The sequence below is a fragment of the Camelina sativa genome, chromosome 7 (assembly GCF_030686135.1).
Source record: "Camelina sativa cultivar CO46 ecotype springtype chromosome 7, ASM3068613v1".
Taxonomy (NCBI): domain Eukaryota; kingdom Viridiplantae; phylum Streptophyta; class Magnoliopsida; order Brassicales; family Brassicaceae; genus Camelina; species Camelina sativa.
The window spans coordinates 21,118,709-21,142,711 of record NC_141886.1 but is presented as its reverse complement, the minus strand read 5'-3'; the positions used below and the strand labels follow the sequence as shown (position 1 = coordinate 21,142,711).

Sequence of the window (24,003 nt, the reverse complement as noted above, 5' to 3'; positions counted from 1 at the left end):
GTTTATATAGCCATGAACCTATTAAAAATTGTCGCGGAACATATCATGGAACTTAAAGTTATCAAAATAGTTGCCGGAATGAATCACAACAGTTAGAAATGTCGCCAAAATAAGTCATAATTTTCGCTGAAATATTAAGCGATCAGTTATTGTTCTAAAACAAGCGCTGTGTCTCTTTTTATAAAAACACCACCATCATTGTTTTTTACAATTTTGTGTTTAAAGTAACAAAAATACACTGGTTTTCTTTTGTCACTATCGCTGATTCAGCGATCAATAAAAGAACAGGGCCTAATACTTAAAAACTTAGATTTTTTTAAATATAATACTTAAAATTTTGATTTTTTTAACTGAAAATATTGTTGTTTTTCCAACATGATTTAGATCTCACTAGAAATAGACTGGCATCATAACTTTATTTCACATTTAATGAGAAGTTTTTTAATCTAATTCAACCTAAAATTGGGAGATTGAGGTCTCGATATTAGAAGTAAACCTTTGATTTCAATTTTTTTGGTTGTTCACTATGGAAAAAATATATTAGCACACTATGTATGGCTTAAGTAAATTAGAACATGAATCATAAATTTAATCTGTATATAATTGGTGAAATTATGAAAAATGGTTTAGGATAGGAAAATGAAAAGAAAATAGCAAAATTGTTCTGATACCACATAATTTTTAATATAATCAAACAAAAAATTGAGTTTCCATTTTTCTATAAAATATACCATTTTTAATATCATTTTACAATTGTTATAAATCACTTGGAGTTGGAGTGTATCTCCATAACTGGCCCATTCATATGTCAAAGTCCACAAGGCCCATTGGCCCTCTTCTCTTATTCTAAATCGGTTTAGGAATCTCATTGTACTTAGGGCTTTATCCTTTACTATATAATGTACTTATTCGATTGAATCATTAATAAGAAGAGAGAATACATCCTTCGAGTTTCTCTACTTTCACAACACGTTATCAGCACGAGTTTGTCCTAAACTCCAACAAAGAAAATCTCTAAAACCCTAAAGCCGCCACACAACAGCCCTTGTTCGTTCAAGCTCAAAAACAGAGGATAAATTAGTGATCAAGCTTGAGGTTCGTGGCTTGTTCGTGATCAGCTTGTTTGTTATCCGAGGTCTTTAGCTCCAGGATCAATTCCATTCAACCCCAAAAGGTGTTAAGGTAAACAATCGAACTTATTGGACATGTATATCGAATCTTATCCTTAATTCTATTAGAACCCTAAACACTGCAATTACACAATCAACAAATCTGATTCCTAAAGTTATAAACCCTAAATATCTTAAACCCTGAATCCGATTGTATTCAGTTTAAATCCCTAAAACCTTGAACCCTGAATTCTAAAACTTTAAAATCGGATTGTATGAGGTTTAGAATTATTTAGGATGAATTGATTGTTGTTATTTGTTTGTTCTATGTTCATGCATGAAACCTTAGAACTAAAAACCTAAAATCGAAAAAATATATATTAAACTGTTTGTTCTAAGTTTTAAGTCTGAGTATCTTTGATTGTTTGTCTAAAATCAAAACCCTAAAATCAAAACTTAAAATCGGAACTGTTTTATGTCTTGCATGAAATCCTAAAATTAAAACCCTAGAAAATCGTAAACCTAGAGAAAAGTTTTTCCTAAAACCTCTTGTCCTAATTCTTTTCAGAATAGGAAAATTTACTAAACTAAAAAAGAAAACTTAATAAAAGGAAATACACTAAAATAGAAAATTGCTTGCATGCTTTCTCTTGTTCATAATAGATTTTAAATTTATCTAGGGTTGTTTTCATGCATACAATTAACCACTAAATTATTTAATAAAAGACAAGAAATTATCTACTAAAATCGGCATGGTTCGGTCTTAAATACCGCATGGCCTAGACTAAAACAATCGGCATGTTCGGTCTTAAATACTGCATGGCCTAAGACTAAAACGATTGCATGGATCGGTCTTAAATACCGCATGAAAATAATCGGGTGCATGTCTTGTATTTTATAGATGGCAAAGATCAACAATCTCCAATATGCTGCCCTTAATGTCTATGGAGACAACTATTTGCAATGGGCATTGGACACTAAGTTTATGCTGAAATCAAAGGACCTATGTGAATGTATCGAGGATGGTAATGATACCACCGAAAATGAAAGATACAAGGCGATTCTCCTCATACGCCATCACCTTAATGAGAGTCTCAAAAATCAGTACCTTACCATTGAGAATCCTCTTGACCTTTGGATAGAGTTGAAAAACAGATATGGACACCAAAAGACGGTGCTCCTACCAAAGGCTCAATTCGATTGGAAAAACCTAAGGATCTAAGATTTTAAATCCGTGGATGAGTATAATTCAGAGCTATTTAAGATAGTCTCGATCTTGAAACTATGTGGTAAGGAGATTACTGAGGAAGACTTGCTAGAGAAAACATTCTCAACCTTTCACACCAATAACATACTGCTTCAGCAACAGTATCGTGAAAAGAGCTTTAAGACATATGCAAGTCTAATCTCTTGTTTGCTACTTGCTGAGCAAAACAATGAGTTATTGTTGATGAACAGTGCAATGAGACCTCTTGGTACTGCCCCATTACCAGAAGCCCATAAGGTTGATATGACCAAGAAAGAGCCTCAAAGGCCTAAAGAGACCAAAGAGTCTAACTACGTCCATAGAGACAAGCATCACGGTCGTGGTCGTGGTGGTAGAGGATGTGTGGTCGTGGCAATTACCAAGGAAACTATTATGATGGTCATGGCCGTGGGAATCGATCAGACTTCGGTCGTGGAAGAGGTAGAGGCCGCGGAATTTTCAAACCGCAAAATAAGACCAAATTCGTTTGCCAACGATGTGGTATGGGGAACCATTGGGCAAAGACGTGCAGGACATCTAAGCACCTTATTATCTCTATCAAGAGAGTTTGGAAAAGAATCCAGAAGCTAACCTGGTTCATCTCGATGGTGAAGGAGATGTCGATCATGAGAATGATGACCAATTGGATTATGAGACTTCGGATTGTCTAGGAGATAAAAATTAAATTTAAAATTATCTTGATTTAATTTCTATGTTTTATACTTTGAATTTTATTAGATTATAATTTTGGTTTAAATTCAATTATTTTATTTCCTTCAATATAAAATTGTTTATTTTATTACTTTATGTTTAAAACATAAATTCTTGTCCATTTTAGAAATGGATGAGGACAAGAACATACTTGTGGTGGATAGTGGATCAAGCCACACAATTTTGAAGGATAAGAGATACTTTATTAATCTCATTTTGAAAAATGTCAATATTAGCACAATAGCGGGTATAACAAGTTTAATTGAAGGCTACGGCCAGGCCAATATATTTTTACCTAATGGCACACATCTTGAAATAAGTGATGTCTTATATTCACCCAGGTCAAAGAGGAGCTTATTGAGTTTCAAAGACATTCGTTTGAATGGTTTACATGTTGAAACTAAGGGTGAAGGAAACCAAGAGTTCTTATATATTACTGAAATCACGCAAGGCCATAAGAAAGTCTTAGAGACTATACCCTCATTATCCACTGGTCTTTAAAATGCTAAGATTAATATGATAGAGGCTAATATGGCAATGAACAAGATGCTCAATGAACAATTCACTTTATGGCATGACTGGCTTTGCCATCCGGGTTCGAACATGATGCGTAAGCTAATTATGAATTCAAATGGGCCCACTCTTAAAGAGAGACGAGTTATCCCTAAAAATCTCATGTGTGTAGCATGTGCACAAGGGAAACTCATTATAAGGCCATCACCAGTGAAAGTCACTAAAGAGACTTTATTTTCTGGAAAGGATACAAGGAGATATATGTAGACCAATACACCCACCTTATGGGACGTTTAGATATTGTATGGTCCTTATTGATGCATCGACCAGATGGTCGCATGTTTGCCTGTTATCCACAAGAAACCTAGCATTTGCTAGATTGTTAGCCCAAATCATAAGACTAAGAGCTCACTTTCCAGATTTTCCACTTAAGACTATACGTCTAGATAATGCTGGTGAATTTACATCCCAAGCGTTTAATGATTATTGTATGTCCATGGGGGTAAGTGTGGAACATCCTGTGGCACATGTACATATACAGAATCGATTAGCTGAATCCTTCATTAAATGGATTCAATTAATTGCTCGACCATTACTCATGAGGTCGAAGCTTCCTGTGTCGGCTTGGGGACACACAATATTACATGCATCAGAGCTTATACGGATCAGGCCATCTAATGAGCATAAATATTCGCCATCCCAATTATTAACGGGTCATGAGCTAGACATATCCCATCTAAAAACATTCGGGTGTGCCGTTTATGAACCGATTGCTCCACCACAGAGAACTAAGATGGGACCTCAAAGGAGGATGGAAATATATGTTGGATCTGATTCTCCCACCATTATTAAGTATCTAGAACCAACTACGGGTGATTTATTTAAGGCTAGATACGCGGATTGTCAGTTTGATGAATCTGACTTTCCTATATTGGGTGGAGAGACAAACAAGCTGGTCAAAGAAATATCATGGAATCAAACATCCTTAGATTGGCAAGATCGTCGGACTCTAGCATATGAGGCAGAGGTCCAAAAGATTATACATTTGCAAAAGCTAGCTAATCAATTGCCAGATTCCTTTGTTGTCCTAAAGAGAGTTATGAAATAGTACATACCAGCTTGTAATACACCAATACGTATTGATGTTCAAAAGGAACACAATCAACAAGTTGCTACAGAGTCTAAGGCATGTTTGAAACGTGGTAGACCAATAGGTTCCAAAGATAAGAATCCTCGGAAATCTAAGAAAGGTGCAAATAAAACCGAGGTTAAGAAAAATATAGACATGGCCGCGGCAAATCCTAAGGCACCGAATGAGGTTTGGGACGATGAACCTCAAGGTCCTGAAGGTATTTATAATAATGAGATCTCAATAAACTATATCATGTCTAGAATTCAATAGAACCCAACAGATGTCAACATCGATGAAATATTTGCATATAAGGTAGCACTTGAAATAAATGAGGATCATGAACCCACGTCTATATTAGAGTGCTCTCAAAGTTCATAATGGTTAAAATGGAAAGAAGCCATTGACGTGGAGTTGAATTCATTAAAGAAAAGGAATGTGTTTGGTCCGATCTTAAGGACACCATTCGATATATAGCCAGTTGGACACAAATGGGTCTTTGTACGAAAGAGAAATGAGAATAATAAAATCGTAAGATATAAGGCACGACTTGTAGCACAAGGATTCTCTCAAAGATCAGGAATAGATTATGAGAAGACATACTCCCCTGTGATGGATGCAACGACTATTAGATTTTTAACAAGTCTGGCTATAAGAGAAAAACTTGATTTGCGGCTAATGGATGTAGTGACCGCATATTTATATGGTCCACTGGATAATGAGATTTATATGAGATTACCAGAGGGTATTGAGCTCAAAGATAAGAATGGTTCTTGAGAACAATATTGCATAAGGCTAAACAAATCCCTTTATGGACTGAAACAAAGTGGGCGTATGTGGTATAATAGACTAAATGTGTACCTAGCTAAAGAAGGCTATAAGAATGATCCCATCAGTCCATGTATTTTTATAAAGAAGTTTGCAAACAAAGGGTTTGTAATCATAGCAGTATATGTGGATGATTTGAATATCCTAGGAACCTCTGGAGAAATCGCCCAAACAGTTGAATATCTCAAGAAAGAGTTTGAAATGAAAGACCTAGGTAAAACTAAGTTCTGTTTGGGATTGCAACTTGAGTACATAAATGATGGAATCCTTGTGCATCAAATGGCATATACTGAAAAAGGTACTCAAGAGATTTAATATGGACCAGACTCATCCATTGCCTAGACCAATGGTTGTAAGAAGCCTAAATTTGGACAGTGATCCATTTGGTCCAAAGAAGGACGATGAAGAGATTCTCGGTCCGGAAGTGTCATACCTCAGTGCTATAGGAGCATTAATGTTCTTGGCTAGCCACACTAGACCAGACATTTGTTTTGCCGTGAACCTCCTAGCAACATTTAGTTCTTGTCCGACCCAAAGGCACAGGAACGGTATCAAACATGTATTGCGTTACCTACAAGGAACCTTGGATTTGGATTTATTTTATACTAACTATAACAAAGAAGGTTTAGTTGGTTTTGCTGATGCAGGTTATCTATCTGATCTACATAATGCAAGGTCTCAAACCGGCTATGTGTTTAGGCACGGTGGTACAGCAATTTTGTGGCGTTCGATGAAGCAGACCATTGCGGCCACATCATCTAATCATGCAGAGATTTTAGCCATGCATGAAGCCAGCCGTGAGTGTGTTTGGTTGAGGTCCATGACACAACACATCCAATCAGATTGTGGCATGGCCGATGACAAGGGACCAACTATCTTGTATGAAGACAACACTACCTGCATCGCACAGCTCAAGGAAGGATACATTAAAGGAGATCGGACAAAGCACATATTGCCTAAGTTCTTCTTCACACATGAACTACAAAAGGCCGAAGAAGTTCAAGTGGTGCAAGTTCCGTCATGCGACAATTCAGCCGATCTCTTCACCAAGTCATTACCGACATCAACATTCAAGAAGCTCACGCACCAGATTGGGATGCGGAGACTTAAGGACTTTTAGTGATGCTTGGAACAGGGGGAGTAATACGTGTTGTACTCTTTTTCCTTCACCATGGTTTTGTCCCAATGGGTTTTCCTGGTAAGTTTTTAAAGAGGCAGTGTCCCCAAGCGTATTACGGTGATCTCTTAGCATTTGCACGGTTATGTCATCCAAGGGAGAGTGTTGTAAATCACTTGGAGTGGATCTCTATAACCGACCCAGTCATATGTACAAGTCCACAAGGTCCATTGGCCCTCTTCTCTTATTCGAAGTCGGTTTAGAAATCCCATTGTACTTAGGACTTTATCCTTTACTATATAATATACTTATTCGTTCGATTGAATCATTAATAAGAAGAGAGAATATATCCTTCGAGTTTATTTACTTTCACAACAACAATTGCTTTCTAAACCACCAAAAATATTGTACTGTACATATATGTATGCACATTGATGTGGTTCTAATTGAGATTAATAAATGTTTGTATGATAACAATTAAACCGAAAATATTTTAGAGATTCGAAATTGGGTTTAATAAACCGAGACGGTCAGACAAGATGGTTAATAAATCCCAACAATTTAAACGCAGCGTTTTTAAGGGAACAAACGTGAAACCCCATAAACCACACCAATTTCTGAAAATTTTCTCTATGTGATTATAATTGTTCGGTCCTGATTGTTTCTGTGTCTTTTCTTTTTTTGAGAACTGAGAAGCACGAGAGAGAGAGAGAGAGAGAGAGAGAGAGAGAGAGCGAGCGAGCGAAGAAGAGACCAATGGAGACTACGATTTGTGGGAGATTAGCTCTCGCACCATCCACTCTCTTCAATTCTAAATCAGGTTCTGTCTTCTTCTTCTTCCTCTCTTTATCTCTGATTCCGTATCAACATGAATCAAAGTTAGAAACTTTGAATTAGTAATCAAATTCAGGACCTTTCTGTGTTTGATTTGCTCATTCCAATTGCTACAAACTGATTTGGGCGGTTGATTTTTATTGCTTAAACTGACATATGTGAGGGCAATCAGGTGTTTGGAAAAAGGCATGCTTCACACTTGTCCGAAACAAAACAGGGAATTATTATTTGTACAGATAGAACTTAATCACTTATGTGTTTATTGAAGTTGAATTTTTGATAAAACGTTATGTTCTTAAAAGATGTGTTGATGTTTCTGAGTTCTGACTATTCCCTTTTTAAAAAAAGATTCAGACACTTTTATTATCTCTGTGGCTTTTGTAGTTGTGATTTAATTTTTTTTAGTTGTTTGCTTGATTGAGTATTCTTGTAAAGTCTAAGGTATTAGGAAAGTTCATAAGTGCAGCAACACACTTGAATCTTGAGAAACACTTTAAATGAGTTTATTGGGGTATAATATGAGGGTGCTGCAAGATAAGCTTTAATACAAAAAAGTGGTTCCTTATTGCAAAAACGTCATCTTCGACCTTAGGGCTTTTTTTCTTTGATATCTTGTGGTAACAGCGGATCTCTCTCTTACGTGGATGTGTGCAGGAGGGGACAAACATTCACTCTCCAAAGGACCATGTCTGAGTCGTGGTGTTCTTATGACCTTGTCTACATCTGCCGCATTAGGTAAAGGAGGTGGTGTCTTGGACAAACCAATTATAGAGAAAACCACTCCTGGTCGTGAATCCGAGTTTGATTTGAGGTATGCTCAAATTGCCAAATTCATATGCTTAAATGTAGTATTCATCTAGGACAGATTCTCGAAGAATGTATTGTAATCAAGATTTAGGTTGGACAGTCTGAAAAATGTTTATTGTGGTTCTTTCTTTGCTGTGTGATTCAGGAAATCAAAGAAGATGGCTCCACCTTACAGGGTGATACTACACAACGACAACTTCAACAAGAGGGAATATGTGGTTCAGGTGTTGATGAAGGTCATACCAGGTATGACTGTAGACAACGCAGTTAACATAATGCAAGAAGCCCACATCAACGGTATTGCAGTTGTGATCGTCTGTGCTCAGGCCGATGCAGAGCAACACTGTATGCAGCTGCGTGGTAACGGCCTTCTCAGTTCCGTTGAACCCGATGGTGGAGGCTGCTGAAAACTAGTTAAAACTCAGTATAGATTTTCCCACCTCCCATGGCTCTCTATTTTAGACCTTTAATGTATATAATATCAGAAATTTGGTACAAGACTGTTACTATATGCAATGAACCTTGCCCCTACATAGATCTCTTGTTGAGTTTAAGTTTTTTTTTTTTTTCATATGGAACTTCAGAATGCAAATAAACAAAACTTTATTGAAGTCAAATGGTGTTACATAAGAATCTTTCTGATTCTGTAATCACTATTGTTAATGTATCTAAGCAATTGTAAGGTAGCGACGTGTTCTTCAGCTTCATCTTGCCATAAAAGCATTCAAATCCAAGAAACCTGCAGTTTCAAGACATGGGGAAAACTTAAAAGGAGTATACAAATGAATGTTATTGCCAAAACGATTTTAGTTGCAACTGATTGAATACCATATGGAGATATCAAGCATCAACCGGAGTAAGAAATGACTGGATGCCAAAAATAATGAAAAGCATTCCACCGGAAAGAGCCACCTGCAACACATTAGACCCATTTGATCAGATCTTTGACAAAAAAAACCACAGAACTTTGCTTCAATAACTGAATAAAGAGAGTGATATCATAGAACATTACAATTCGTTCGGATATTTGAGATGCTAAGCTCTTGCCACCAAGCACAGCAGCTGTGGTGCACAATGTTTGTGCCCTGTGCAAGCAGAGAGATTAGGAAGCTGTAAGCAGTAGAGAAAGAGCTATCAGTTTGATATAAATCATTATGTGTAGAAGGCTTACAAAATTCCGCCAAGGACCACGCCAACTGGATTTTCATCTGCAGCCAAACCAATAGTCGCAAGCTAGAAATAGAGCAAGTAACAGTGAGTATGTGAAGCGCTAGCAAAAGTGGAACCAAGCAAAATGATGCAGACGGAAAGTTACCTGACTCTTGTCACCCCACTCACCAAAGAAGTTAATTGAAAACGCCTTGAGAAAAATGGGAGAGAAGAATGCAGTAAGGAACGGTCTTTTCAGCTTTTTCTGTTCATCTTCAATCTACAACATCAGAAAACAAATTATATAAACCTTTGTGTGCCCTCAAGCAGTCTTGAATCTTTTTTTTAAAGATCAAGTTCCATACCTTATTGCTGTCTTTTATCGATTGATCTTTAGTCTTCTTCATATCAGAATCCTATGATATTGAACAAGTGTCAACCCAAAAGCATTGTCTCTAAAGATGAAAAAAGATTTACAAGAAGAACAACCAACCAGTTCTGCTTCAACTTCTGCCAATTCTTCAGAACCCCTGCATATATAAAAACCAGATATGGATGAGAAAAATGCTACCTGAAATTTGTGGAAACAGATATTGTTCCTCAAAGTCATCTAAGTTCACTTACCCTCCTTCTTTAAAACCGTCCCACAAAGACCATAACCCGAAGCCAAAGAACAACAATGTTGTTATATGATGGGTCCATTTACGAGAGATCTGCATATTGTAAGTGTAAGTTCGAATCAGCATCTGTCAAGTTGCAAGCTCATAGAGATTATTCAGTAACAGACACAAGCATTTTCACAAATATCTTACCAGATTTGGAGCAGCCCAACCGAGTGTAGCAGATAGAACAGTCATGACCTAAAGTATAAGCAACAAAATGAGCTTTTTTCTTCATTGAACTCAACTCAACAATTGTATAAAGACATAGGAAAAAAAAAAAAAAAAAAAAAAAAAACTCACAATCAAAGCTGATAAACAACCAGCCAACACAAGTCTCCTAGGATAACGCATTGCCAAAATCTGGTTACAGAGTTAAAACATTAGCTCACAGAAGAAAAAACATCATCCCTACAGAAAGCTACTAATACTGTTCATGTTGATAACAAAAAAAAGTCAACAGCTTTGATCAAAGAACATAACCACATCAACATCTCAACTTAGCTTAAAATTCTCAAAAACTAAACAAAGAAACGAAGCATCAAAGCAAAGTTTGGATTCGAAATGTTGCTAAAGCTTCAAGCTTTTGAGTATTATATAGAGAACTTACAGCAGCAGCAAAGAACGTTTTGTCACCAATCTCGGAGAGGAAAGTCATAGCGAGTGATTTAGTAAAACCCTACAGAAGAACCCCTTCATCAATTTAGCTTTAATGATTCCAAACCAAAAGTATAAAAACTTTGAATTTGAGAAGAAGAAGAGAATAGCTTCAAAAACCTGCAAAAGCGAACCCATGACTGGCGAGAATCACGGCGGAGCGAATCTGTTGCCGCCGACGAGAGCTTGCCTATAAGTCGCGTAAGAGAAGGTAAATGTTTTTTTCTTCTTGGGATCTGTTTGGTAGGAGTGTGGAGAGCATAAGGAGGACTGTGTTAAGAAAAAAAAAAAAAAGATTCTCATTGGGCAGATCTTGCCACGTGGAAGAATACGATTCGAAGATCTTTGCTTTGTAGGACTCATTGGAACGAACCTTAGCTTTAAACAGGTTGACTCATAGAGTATATTCATTTATTAATGTTCCATTAAGAGGCAATTAGTACATAGGAATTATTTACAACAAAAATAGATGAGAGAATATGTATAAGAATTGATCACAAACAATGGCGGTTTACCAAATTGTGGATAAAAGCATTGTCACATAGGCTCCAGCGAAACTCCAGTAGAAAGAAACCATGTCGATTGAGGATTCATGAGTTTCCCACTTCATTATATATATGGTTCTTGAAAAAATTTCATGTTGCAGCTTATGTTGGTTGTTATGCTTGTATTGATAATAGAATGTATACTTCTCGTTCACTAAACCAAAACGATGTGCTGCTAAGAAACACAAGTACCACAAAAGTTACATGAAAGTGAAACTAAGAGTAATGAGATAAAATCTTTTATTTCTAGCTTTCTTCTACACTCGTAGTTAAACAGTCATCATCAACCAATGAGGAGAACTATATGATGTTGTTTCATATAGTAAATTTTCGTACAAGTTTGCATGGATCAGAGTAACTAATTATCTGACAGAGTTATAAAGGTTAAGATCTACAGAAATGTTGATGGAATAGTCCCGGTAAGACACCCTACTGAATCCAAAGCTCTAGAGCGCTTCAGTATTTTTTGTGTGTTGGCTTTACAAGTACAATGGCTAATAGTCTTTATGCTCCACAGCTAAGTGATGACTTTTTTTTTTTCACCTCTTGTCAAATCATCAATAAGAAGTTGCGGAAGATTTGTTTTGGTCAAATGTACTGTTTATAATATAACTTCGGAAAAGAGAAAAAAGACTCTAAAAATTTCATGAAAGAAAAAAAGTGAAAAAAAATGGTACATAGAATGCAGCGAAATGTTCTCACGAATATTAACTTACTTCTCCCAACAACAAAAAAATTCAAAAGAGAAGAGAAAGAGACAAGATCGGATTCTGACGAGTAAAAAACAGAGCCTAGACGTCATTGACTCTCAATGGTACTAAGTACTACTACTACTACTCTCTTGTCCAAAACCATTTCATTATTGGTACGTTCCCCTCTCCCCCCGGTTTATACCAAATAACAACATTTGCATCTTTTTTTTCCAAGTTATGAGTGAATGTTTTTGGTAATAGAAAAGTCAATGGTAGCCTCCGAGAGAAACGAGAGTTGCTGGTTTTAGAATAGGGGAGACAGTAATAAATGTTAATACTTAATTTTTGAGTTCATCATTAAAATAAAAATAAAAAACAAAGCTAGTAATAGTTTCTACATTTATATATGAGGAAGATGTTTCTTTCAAGCAAAGCTTTTCTTTTTAATGCTCTTGTTTCATCGGTCCACTGAATATAAAGTTAATATGGTTTTTCTTTTTTAGTCATTAAATAGTCATTAAATGGAGTATTAGAATTTACTCATTTATTAAAAAAATTACTTTGATAATGGGAGATTTTTAATTTGCTTTCAATCAACATCACATCAACTTCAGGGCAGAAGCCACAGCCAGCCAGACTAGTGCCCGTTTTATGGTAACTAGATTTCATTAATATCTGTTTTTTTTTAAATTAAACTTAAAAGAAAGTTAATTAAATTAAAATAATAAATAAAAACACTCATTGTGAAAATAACAGCTTTTAGGAGGCTATATAGGCTTTTGACAATTTTACAGGAGAGAAGGAGAGAATAAAAAACGCATCGTTTCAACAATACATCATCATGATTCATGAGTATCTTAATTACAAGTTTGACTAATCGATTAGAAGAAGTCATAATAAGCTTTTCCTATTTTTGCTAGTTAAAATAATTAGATTATATAAAAAGAAAAAAACAACATTTTAAAACTTTTTTTTTTTGTAATCTTTTGTGCATGAGAAAATAGAAATAAAAACTGAGAGTGGCAGTGGTCGAGAGGCCATTTTCAACTTTGGCAGACAGTAAAACAAGATGGAAATGACACTCTCTGTATCTGAAAACGCCCAGGCTCTCCATTACATATACATACACTAAATATATATACACATTTTTATTCCATGCATATAGTGAAATATATGTTTTTAACAAATTTGTAATAATAACAATAACTATTTATACAATCGCGTAGTTAAATTATCGAAAGACACTCGAATACGATTGTCCTCCCCACATTTTCTAAGTTGAAACTAACCGACTAGAAACATTAATTAACATAGTTTGTTCAAAAGAAAACAAATCAAAGAAACAATTAACATCAAACTTCAAAGTAGGGTCTATGTAGATGCATGTCTTTATGTCTCTCATGTAATTATGGGGAGGATTAGTTATTATAGGGGGAAAAAAGACATTAAGCAAGCTTTATATGATGATTAATATCTGATGCGACTTACAAACTCTAATTAAGTTGATCCCATGCGTTGCGTTGTTGATAACTACTTCATGAATTGGTTGTGTGAGAAATAGAAAATGAGACTCAATAGTTATGTACTCTGAGTCCTGTATGGCTGTATAGTATCTGCCGGGTTTTGTAGACTCAAATAGTTTTTGATTGAAAACACAGAGAGTACTTCCATCTATAAATCTTCATCACTCAAGGTTGATGGGGAAGTGTATAGCACCATCTCTATGTAACTTTATTTTATTTGTCTACAACTAGAAGAAAATATCGAAATGTCACTATATGTTTAACTATTTGTATTTAAAATTTAAACAAAATACTTAAAAAAGGACTAAAATCGGGTTTATATTCGATTTTTTTTGGATAAATAGTCGCAATGTTCAAATTACATTATATCACGTATTAATTTCTTCCAACGGTTGTATTTTAACGTTTTGATATTGATAAGAAAAAATACAACTGTTGGAAGAAATTAATGAAATGAAGTCAGTCCAACTGCATATATGATATATCAATGAGAATTGCCCACATCCCCTTCATTAGCGCATAATGAAAGTTGGAAGAGTTATAATTATGGAAATACTCATGATCGTTTTTCAAATTTACATACACAAAAATAGCAATTTAGTATAATATACCAAAAGAGGAAAATAGTAATAACAAAGGATTTTTTAAATTTTTGTTTGTAAATTAGTAAATGTTTGTGCTGGTTACTGGGAAACTAGAATCCCCCTTCATTAGCGCATAATGAAAGTTGAAAGAGTTATAAATTATGGAAATACTCACGAATGTTTCAAAACTACACAACACAAAAATATCAACTTAGTAAAATACACATACCAAAAGAGCAAAAACGAGTCATAATAACAAAAGAATTTTTAAAATACTGAAAAAAACCTTAGTTGTGTCTGTGTGTTGGTGATTGGGAAACTATAATCCCCTTCATTAGAGCATAATCAAAGCTGTAAGAGTTATGATTATGGAAATGTTTCAAGAGAGTTTCAAAACTATATGACACACAAAAGACAGCAAGTTAATTAGTAGTAAATGTAACATACCAAAAGAAGAAAACAGTAATAATAACAATAGATTTTCTTTGTGTATGTTGGTGATTGGGAAACTAGAAATCCCCCTTCATTAGCGCAAAATGAAAGCTGAAAAGAGTTATGATTATGGAAATGTTCACGAATGTTTCAAAACCAAATGACACAAGACAGCAAATTAGTAGTAGTAAAATGTTACATTACCAAAAGAGGAAAACAATAGTAATAAAATAATAATAATAATAACAATAGAAAGAAATTTTTAAAAAGAGGTGGTACGTGGGTGTGTGTGTTGGTTATTGGGAAACTAAAATCCCACCCTCTCAGACGCAATTCATTTAATTTATTTTTATCATCAAAATTAAAATCTCAAAATCTCTTCTCTGATTCTTCTCTCTCTCTCTGTCTCTGTCTCCATATATAATTCGTTATTTTTATGATTTATAATAATGATGAATCCTCCTCCTCCTCAAGCCGTACTGATTCGCCATCTTTTCACCTCTTTAATGAATTTTTTTCATCTCTCCCTCTCTTTTAACTTTCTGAAAACCCAACTCTAGACGAAAGCTCACTTCTTTTTCTTTCTCTGATTTTGTTGGTGTGGTGTGTTTGTCTTCTTCTTTTCTCTCTTTAAACAATGCAGAGCAGCTTCAAGACCGTTCCTTTCAACCCTGATTTCTACTCTCAATCCTCTTACTTCTTCAGGTAAAATAAACAAACATCTCCCAAATCTTCAAAAGCTTTAGACACATAAATAAATAAATAAATAAAAAACTAATCTTTTTTTGTTTCTCTGTTTTTAAAACAGAGGAGATACTTGTCTTGAAGAGTTTCATCAATCAGTCAATGGGTTTCATCATGATTTAAGTCCAAGTCAGCTTCTTTTTTTTCTCATCTTACTTTTTACATACACAAGTACACAAAAATGGTTTAAGCTTTGTTGGAGGAATCTCAAGTTTGGTTGTTCCATTTTTCTTTTGCAGATGTCACTATTGCTTCTTCGGCCAACTTACACTACACGACGTTTGATACGGTAAGAGTTTGATTCCATTTCACCAAACCCAAATTTTATAATAAGAAACAAAAAAGGGGTCTCTTATTTCTGATGCTTTGTTCTATGTATGTATGTATTACTCTGTTTTAGGGTATGGATTGTGGTGGCTTGAGGGAGAGACTTGAAGTAGAAGATGAGTGTTTGGACACAGGACAGTTAGTATACCAGAAAGGGACAAGGTTAGTAGGAGGAGGAGGAGGAGGAGGAGGAGAAGTGAACGGCAGTTTAGAGAACTGGTGTGATTCGGTTTCAGCTATGGCTGATAACAGTCAACATACTGACACTTCCACAGATATTGATACTGATGACAAGACTCAGGTTTTGTTCCTTTGTCTTCTTCGTTTAAACCATCCGCTAAAAATAAGATTAAAAGATTCTGTTTCTTTCTTTTTTCATTTTCATTTCTGTTTGTTTCTTCACTTTGGAGTTTTGTTTTGTCCCTTTTTGGTTTTTATAAATTTTTTCCTCATTGATATGTCACCTTGGAATTCGATCTATATTGTTTGCTCAGATTATGTCTGTGTTTTTTTGGTTCTTTTGGTCTAATGTGACACACCCTGGATGATTGCTTTGTTGAACTTACAAAGTTCATGTAAAGTTTCTTCCTTTTTATGTGTATGATGATGATATGAACTTTACTTGACCCATTGCTTATAAAATTGTAGCTGCTTGTAAAGTTTTTTGCTTTTTATTGATATATAATATGGAATTCAGTGGCCCATGGCTTTTGAAAAAATGGAATTGCTTGTAAAGTGATAATGCTTTTTTTACTACTGGCCCATGGCTTTCAGTTACATTGATGCATATTGTTTGTTTGTGTTATATAGTTAAATGGAGTTCATCAAGGGGTGGTTTTGGCTACAAATTGTTCAGATCAATCCAAGGTGAAATCTAGTGAACAAAGGGTAGATTTTCTTATTGAATCACTTGAGTTTTGGATCTGTTTCTGGGTGGAATGAGCATTGATGTATCGAGTTCTTGGCAGACACTTAGAAGACTGGCTCAGAACCGTGAGGCTGCTAGGAAAAGTCGATTGAGGAAAAAGGTATATTATATATAGTGTAGCTGATTCGTGAGACTGTGTTTTTTTTTTATCTTCCACTATCTTTGTATTTACGTCATATTTTGGATTGCATTGTATCTTAACAGGCATATGTTCAGCAACTTGAGAATAGTCGAGTCAGGCTTGCGCAGCTAGAGGAAGAGCTCAAACGAGTTCGCCAACAGGTCTGGAACTGACTAATTTAACACTATTAACATCTTGAAATGTGTTCTGTAAGCTTCAAGTTCTATTGATTTGTGTTAATGGTCTTCTCTTGTATTCAGGGAAGTGTGGTTGAAAGCGGAGTTACAGCGAATCACACACACTTGCCAGCTGGAAATGGTAAGACTTTTCAGAATCCCACATAAAACACTTCTTGGCTCCTTTGGTAACATGGAAGTGATCTTTTTACTAAGGATGAAGTTTTGGTTTTTTTATGTTTGTAGGTGCCTTTTCATTTGAGTTGGAATATACACGTTGGAAGGAGGAACATCAAAGGCTGATCAACGACTTAAGATCGGGTGTGAATTCTCAGTTAGGTGACAACGAGCTACGCATGCTAGTAGATGCTGTGATGAGTCACTACAATGAAATATTCAGGCTAAAAGGAATTGGCACTAAAGTTGACGTCTTTCATATGCTCTCAGGCATGTGGAAGACGCCAGCTGAGAGATTTTTCATGTGGTTAGGTGGATTTAGATCATCTGAGCTACTTAAGGTAAAAAAAAGAAAAGGTTCAAAACATTTTTTGTTTCACAATCATTGGTTTTGTTCATTTTTTTCATAGTTTGGTACATTGTGTTAGATATTGGGGAACCATGTGGATCCGTTGACTGATCAGCAGTTGATAGGCATTTGCAACCTTCAACAGTCGTCTCAGCAAGCAGAAGATGCATTGTCACAAGGCATGGAAGCGCTGCAACAATCGCTTCTCGAGACTCTTTCCTCTGCTTCAATGGGTCCAAACTCTTCAGCAAATGTTGCTGACTATATGGGTCATATGGCTATGGCCATGGGGAAACTTGGCACTCTCGAGAACTTCCTTCGCCAGGTAGAAAAACACAAAGCCTCTCCCGCTCTCTCTCTCTCTCTCTCTCTCTCTCTCTCTCTCTCTCTCTCTCTCTCTCTCTCTCGACAATAACAATATTTGGCATTACAAATCAAGAACCTGAAAAAGGTTGTTATGTCTTTGCAGGCAGATCTATTAAGGCAACAAACTCTGCAACAGCTACACAGAATTCTCACTACACGACAAGCCGCTCGCGCGTTTTTGGTCATCCACGACTATATTTCTCGGCTTAGAGCACTTAGCTCTCTATGGTTAGCCCGACCTAGAGACTAGAGAAGCCTTGTTATATGAGTCATGACCAAAGGAAAGCATAGTTCTGGTCTTGAGATTTTCACATTCACATATTTTAATGAAAAGACCAAAAGCTCTCTCCTCTTTAGCGTCTTAGATCATTTGTTTATTTAGTCGGTAGTGAACGTTACCATTCAGAATCAATCAACGTTTTTTTTTGTTATTTACTTTCCCCTAACTAATCTGAGATACACAAGAAGCTTACATTATCTACATAAAAGTTAAAAACCGTAAGAGATAATGGCTGCATCGTATGACAAGTATATCAGCTAGCGAATCATGCCAGGTACTACTATGGGAGGAGTTACTTTCTCTCGGCTCCATTTCTCTACATTCGAAAGCCAACCTGAAAATCACCCAAAAAAAACAAGAAAATGTATTTTGTGAATCTTGTGGAACCTTAATTTTATGTTTTTGTTTTTTGTTTTTTGTTTTTTTGAATAAATGTTAAATTTATTCAACCAAAAAACACAACCTTGTTTACAATATATGCATCTGGTCTTTGAAATTTTTTATTTTTATTTTTAAAGATGTCGTTGAAGGATTTAGAAGAATACCGATGGAAGGGTCAGCGCCGCGGTTCTTGAGCTCTCTAGATTCTTGACAAATAGCGCATGGGGTACAAAAGATATGGACCCAAAAGTCACGGCATGGTTCCTCAGGCAATGCGAAATGTTCCCTAAGCGTGGTCCGGCTTGGGAACGCATAAAGCCAACAACAACCCACAAAGCCTAACGCTAGATGAATCAAACCTGCGTTCATACAAGCTGCATTTCCCCCCAAATCCAACTTTTTTAGATTTTGTTTTGTTTACACAAATTTGATGTTATTATGTTAAAGGTAAATTATGGTGTTTCTTACATATGGTTCCTCTGTTAACGATCTCGACGTTTTGAGCGAAGGAGATACATGGCATTATAGCTGTCTGAACACCTAAAACAAGAAACAAACCCATTTGATTTGATACAACAAAGAAGATAGAAAGATCAATCAAACATGAAGAGATACGTTTTGATATATATATACGTACAAATGTGAGCATCTTCGTGACAATCGCAAAGACCGGTGGTCCATAGTCCCTGAGGAAGCTGTTCGGCGTACGGTTGATCCCGGAACGACGTCCCCTCCGCCTTAAACACCGGCCCATTCCCATACATTTTCAGTTTTATTAATAACAATTATACCAAATTCAACTGATTTTCTCGACGTGAATTGTTAGAACTTTTTTTCGAGCACAAAATAAAATAATGTTTTCTCAAGACTTGTGAGAGAGAAATATGGAAGAAAAAAAAAATTATACTTGTTTTCGATTGGAGCTGGACATACGCACCAAAAAAGACCTTCAATACAAGATTAGCTAGAGAAGAGAAGCGTCAAAATTGTTGGTGAAAAAAACTTATAGACGAAGATGAGATATCAAATGGTTGATAACGATTTATCTAAATGTAGTAGTAACTTTATAGTGTAATATGTAAACTAGTTGTTGTAATTATACAAAAATAGAAAACCGTTTTGGATAGACAATTTGACCCTATTAGACCCAAAAAAAGAGAGAGAAGATTATCCACAATATAATTTGTAAACGTATTTAGTTGACCTAACAGAAGTTAAAATCTATTAAGCAAGTTGACTACAAGTTAAGGTTCTTGAAAAAAGTTTTTGCTTCTAGAGAAAACTTAGAAATAGCTGGTGATTTGGTACTTAGTGGTGAGTGAGACACTTCACTTTTGATTCTTGTCCAGGATAGTGGTTTATGCCCAAACACCTTGAGTAAAATTGAGACATGAAAGAGAGAACCTTTACGATATGAAGGTTTTCGAGAAAATATGGTTTATTGCATTGAGTGCAGTTCTAAGATCAATAGAAGCTCAAGGCAAATTATAAAATTGTGGCCTTGTATATATATTATTTTTCGAAAAGATTGTTTTTATAATATATTAAAAGGAAATGTTACCATTTTTTACAAATATTTTTAAAAAATATATTTTTCTAATCATTTTTAGAGAAAAAGTATAGTGTCAATCTCGATGCATTCAATTACAAATTTCTACAATATCTAATATAAGTAAAAACTGTGACTTATATAAAAATAAATGAGTTGTGAAAACACTCTAAATTATATAAACAAATAATCAAATATGTAAAGGTTGGACCCTAAATTCTTAAATTTAAGTAACCTGTAAAAGTTAAACTAACTAAGTCCTAAAACGTAAACACTAAATTCTTAATCATAATTCCTAACCCATAACACCTAAACAAAATGGTCTATATATAGTCCACAACATGTTTTCAACTTTGCCATTATATCCAAGAGAAAAAAGTGGCAGAAAAATAAATGGTCAACGTTAGTGTCTTACATTGATAATGCTGGTGTTCCGAAAGTCACGAATGATAATAATGCTGATTTTGTACTCTAATAAATAAAATAAAAAACATAGGTTAAAATGGGGGAAAAGAACAAGAAAATGAGGTTGCCTTCAAAACCAACCACGAACTAGTCTTTTTGTCTACAATTTGTCCGCCACTAGAAGTGTCTGCTTCATTCGAAGACATTATTTAAGTTATTAGTAGTTATATTCTTACATCTTTAATCTCAAATCTCAACCTTTTAACAAAAAAAAAAAACTTTGAATTTCATATCTTAATTTTTTTTTTGTGTGCTTGAACCTACAAAAGTCCAGATTCATCAATCCAAGCCATGCAGCTATATGGGATATGGCCCATTCCCAACAGCATGCACGCTGCTCTATATATTGAGAAGTCTGTTTATCTTCTTCTTCTTCTTCTTCTCTTCTTTTTTTTTTTTTAATTTAAATATCTTATTTTGTTGAAGGTGAACTATTAAAATTTAATTAAAACAAAATTTTAAAATAATTTATACTACAAAAAAAACTTTTCGTAAACCAATTTTATAGTGATATGATGATACGTAACAATGAACCTTGATTGAATCAACACAACTTACATCTTCTAGGACTCACTCAAGATTATATTCACTATATGATATACAACACAAAAATATTTTTTAGTACGTATGATACAAATATATAAGAGAGAACCACTATGAAAAAGAAAAAAAGATTATACCATAGACAGAACTAATTAAAGGGTTCGTAGTGGTTGATAAAAGCGTCGATGTGGCACAACATCTCTAGAGTTGTGGTGTGCGCAAGCTGATGAGACTTACCGAGAACATGAAACGCGTGACCAACGCCTTTATACACGACGCGCTTGATCACTTCCTCATTACTACCATCGCACATCTCCATGTTTCTGTCCATCAGCAGATCCATCTCCGCCACGCACACCAGCGTCCTCATCATCACCGTTGACGACCTTGTTTTCACCGGCTTACAATACGGATGCTCTCTGTTTGCACCACGTGGCAAAGACAGCCTCCACCACGCGTCAGAAGACGACAGTGTCAGCACCGATCTTTTGTTGTTCCCCACGCGCTTCTCGCTCTCAGTACGCGCCTCCCCGCCGAAGAAAGGCTGAATCAGGATGGCTCCTTCTATCTCCAGTGGCTTTAGCTCGGTGGATGCTAATCTTGCTGCGACTTGGTGCGCGATGTTGCCTCCGGCGCTGTCTCCGGCCAAGAAAATCCTGCTAAAGTCACATAGCTTGGCCCACAAGGTATCGTTTCTTGCTTTGTTCAGCCAAAGAATGGCATTGACCCCGTCTTCGTAAGCTGCAGGAAGAGGGTTCTCAGGGGCTAGACGGTAATTTACAGACATGATCAAACACCGTGAGCGAGCGGACAATCTAGCCAAGAACTCGTGGTAACACGACCAAGAAGCTGAGCCGATGCAGAATCCTCCACCGTGGAAGTAGACAATCAAAGGTAACTTAGAGACCGACGACTTGGTCGTCGTTGTCATCATCGGGACATAGAGACGTGCCCATACGTTGGTCAACTTGTCTATGACAATATCGGAGCAAGTCACGCCGAGCTCGAGGGGTAGTGAGGTACCCACACACGGCACGACTTGGGTTCGTTCCACGTGGCCGTCTTTGTAAACTCTTATAAGGCCTTCAACTTCGTCTACGACCGGTCCATGAATGTTTGTGTTATTAGGGTTAATGGTGGTCACATGGGTCAATGTGGTGGCTCCCATGTTTCTGATTTTTATGTATGATTTGTGCAAGTTTCGTGACACAAAGAGAGCTTTCTTATTAGAGTTTGGGAGATTGATGTAGTTGGAGACTTCTTATATAGGAAGAGGTTGTATAGTGGAGGGTGATGGAGACGGGTAAGGTCGAAAACATTTTCAACTATACTTTTTCATCGAAACACTATCAATAATTGAAACCAAACTAAATTTGTCGGCTATTACTCTCTTTGTTATTTACTATATGTAGTTGAAATCTCTAGGACCAGAAGGTACCACGTGATTTTCTTCAATATAACAATTTGACGATTAATACTTCTATACGATCTAAGTCACAATTATCTCTGTTTATTTTTTTCCTTTTTTTTTAGAATGTATTAATTTCTCTAAAACTTTATTTTAAAGAAATTGTCGTCACTGCTGATACAACAGAAACGTGTGAATAAGACTTAGAAAAGGGTTGTTCTTATCCAATGAGCGTGGGAGGCAAAACTCAACGTGACTATTTCGTTGTGAGCTAGTCGATGGACTGTAGTGATATTATTATTATTTTCTCTTATAGCTTTCCATTCACCAAATCGTATGACAAATAATATTTATTGGAAAGTTGAAAGTGGCACGTGGACATGAAAAGATTGTGGTGGTGGGTGATAGTCTCCCATTTTTCAACGGCATAGAGTCAGACGAAGTATGGGATTGGTTGTGAAGGGTTTTGTCAAAATGCACTTACCAAAAAGATGCATTGCCCACGTTTGTTCTACATTGTTCATGCACCAATCTTTTCATTTTCTTTTTGTTTATTTTATTATCTACGTAAAGTAAAGGAAACATTTCTACATGCTTTTCTATTTTTATGAAACATTTTATTATGTTGTGTGTATTAGTAACAGTTAGTTGTTTATAATGTACAGTTAGCTAGCATCATTAATAAATATTGGGGGTCAAATCTCCATGTTGAAATTAGTAACCTTTCTATTATAGAACTGTTTGGTAATTGGTCTTTAAACAAAGTTAAATGTAAATGCAAGATTTTTTCTGTAGCTAATGGGTATATGATAATGTTGTAAACAGAAATGACTTTTTTTAAAAGAAAAATTTGGTGAACGAACCATAATGTAACAATAAATAATGAGGTTATATACAATGTAAATAAGATTTTTTTTTTGTGTGAATACATTTTACATTCATTCAATAAAAAAGTGGTAACAATAATGCATGCTGGAGAACTTATTATTTGTTCAAATTATCCTGAAAAGTTGATAGAAGTATATATGGTAGTGAAAGTAGATTGGTAATTTCTGTGTTAAGCCAATCAAAGAATGGGCAAGTAGGAGGGAGCTAAGGTGGGATAAATAATGTATAATAATAGGATGATAGTGTTGACAAAAGTAGGACAAACCCATTTTCATGTTTGTTGAGTTCGATTTTTTTTTGTTTTTTTTGTTATATGTATTAAAGGTGTCAAACACAATTATAGTGTACACTTCACACACACAACACGGTTTATCACACGAAAACTAGGACAATTTAAAAAAAAAACTTTTGAATATATTATTAATAGATCAAGTTTATTTGAGTTTTAATATAAATATTACATTGTTATATATGTGTTCTCACAATAATTAATAAAAAAATTAAGATAAATATTCATTATATATTAAAATAACTCAAATGTGAAATAATCTATATCCGAATATACTTGTTTGGTTACAAAAATTCTAAAACAATTTTTAAAATATATATCCGTTTATAAAAATTCAAATCACATCATATACTAAAAAAAATCTAAAATTTTATTAACTTAATATATTAAATAGTAATTTAAATAATTAAATATAAAATTAAATAAAAGTGAAAAGAGAATTATATTTTAATCTAACATATTACTTTAAATTAGGTA

The 24,003-nt window shown here is 35.2% G+C and overlaps 5 protein-coding genes and 1 pseudogene across 7 annotated transcripts; 3 read left to right on the top strand and 3 right to left on the bottom strand.

The window, feature by feature from the left end:
- Nucleotides 1–2,010: 2,010 nt before the first annotated feature.
- LOC147941525 (uncharacterized) lies at nucleotides 2,011–3,040 on the top strand (annotated as a pseudogene).
- Nucleotides 3,041–7,231: 4,191 nt separating this feature from the next.
- Nucleotides 7,232–8,825, top strand: LOC104701499 (ATP-dependent Clp protease adapter protein CLPS1, chloroplastic). Of its 2 annotated transcripts, none has more exons than XM_010417192.3 (3): nucleotides 7,232–7,473; nucleotides 8,142–8,298; nucleotides 8,440–8,825. In XM_010417192.3, the coding sequence occupies exons 1-3, from the start codon at nucleotides 7,410–7,412 to the stop codon at nucleotides 8,699–8,701; spliced, it is 483 nt and encodes a 160-aa protein (XP_010415494.1). In that variant the 5' UTR covers nucleotides 7,232–7,409; the 3' UTR covers nucleotides 8,702–8,825. The 2 variants fall into 2 exon arrangements, with proteins under 2 accessions (XP_010415494.1, XP_087315176.1); XM_087459050.1 differs by having other exon boundaries at nucleotides 7,289–7,473; nucleotides 8,112–8,298.
- A 55-nt stretch (nucleotides 8,826–8,880) lies between these two features.
- LOC104701498 (GDT1-like protein 5) lies at nucleotides 8,881–11,111 on the bottom strand. The gene is made up of 12 exons (XM_010417191.3): nucleotides 10,880–11,111; nucleotides 10,713–10,781; nucleotides 10,406–10,465; nucleotides 10,256–10,303; nucleotides 10,068–10,156; nucleotides 9,937–9,973; nucleotides 9,809–9,859; nucleotides 9,610–9,723; nucleotides 9,466–9,527; nucleotides 9,307–9,379; nucleotides 9,123–9,206; nucleotides 8,881–9,033 (listed from the first exon to the last, which is right to left on the bottom strand). The coding sequence occupies exons 1-11, from the start codon at nucleotides 10,895–10,897 to the stop codon at nucleotides 9,135–9,137; spliced, it is 693 nt and encodes a 230-aa protein (XP_010415493.1). The 5' UTR covers nucleotides 10,898–11,111; the 3' UTR covers nucleotides 8,881–9,033; nucleotides 9,123–9,134.
- A 3,753-nt stretch (nucleotides 11,112–14,864) lies between these two features.
- Nucleotides 14,865–18,154, top strand: LOC104701497 (transcription factor PERIANTHIA-like). 2 transcript variants are annotated; one of them, XM_010417189.2, is made up of 11 exons: nucleotides 14,865–15,240; nucleotides 15,344–15,408; nucleotides 15,519–15,568; nucleotides 15,680–15,907; nucleotides 16,417–16,494; nucleotides 16,575–16,634; nucleotides 16,739–16,816; nucleotides 16,916–16,973; nucleotides 17,078–17,349; nucleotides 17,437–17,682; nucleotides 17,827–18,154. In XM_010417189.2, exons 1-11 carry the CDS (start codon nucleotides 15,173–15,175, stop codon nucleotides 17,971–17,973), a joined length of 1,350 nt encoding a protein of 449 aa, XP_010415491.1. In that variant the 5' UTR covers nucleotides 14,865–15,172; the 3' UTR covers nucleotides 17,974–18,154. The 2 variants fall into 2 exon arrangements, with proteins under 2 accessions (XP_010415491.1, XP_010415492.1); XM_010417190.2 differs by having other exon boundaries at nucleotides 14,867–15,240; nucleotides 16,417–16,473.
- On the bottom strand, nucleotides 18,125–19,280 carry LOC104701496 (protein PLANT CADMIUM RESISTANCE 12-like). Its single transcript, XM_010417188.3, has 4 exons — nucleotides 19,022–19,280; nucleotides 18,853–18,924; nucleotides 18,549–18,758; nucleotides 18,125–18,337 (listed from the first exon to the last, which is right to left on the bottom strand). Exons 1-4 carry the CDS (start codon nucleotides 19,146–19,148, stop codon nucleotides 18,261–18,263), a joined length of 486 nt encoding a protein of 161 aa, XP_010415490.1. The 5' UTR covers nucleotides 19,149–19,280; the 3' UTR covers nucleotides 18,125–18,260.
- Nucleotides 19,281–20,884: 1,604 nt separating this feature from the next.
- Nucleotides 20,885–22,406, bottom strand: LOC104701495 (putative carboxylesterase 6). Its single transcript, XM_010417187.3, has one exon. The coding sequence runs from the start codon at nucleotides 22,107–22,109 to the stop codon at nucleotides 21,090–21,092; it is 1,020 nt and encodes a 339-aa protein (XP_010415489.1). The 5' UTR covers nucleotides 22,110–22,406; the 3' UTR covers nucleotides 20,885–21,089.
- Nucleotides 22,407–24,003: the final 1,597 nt, after the last annotated feature.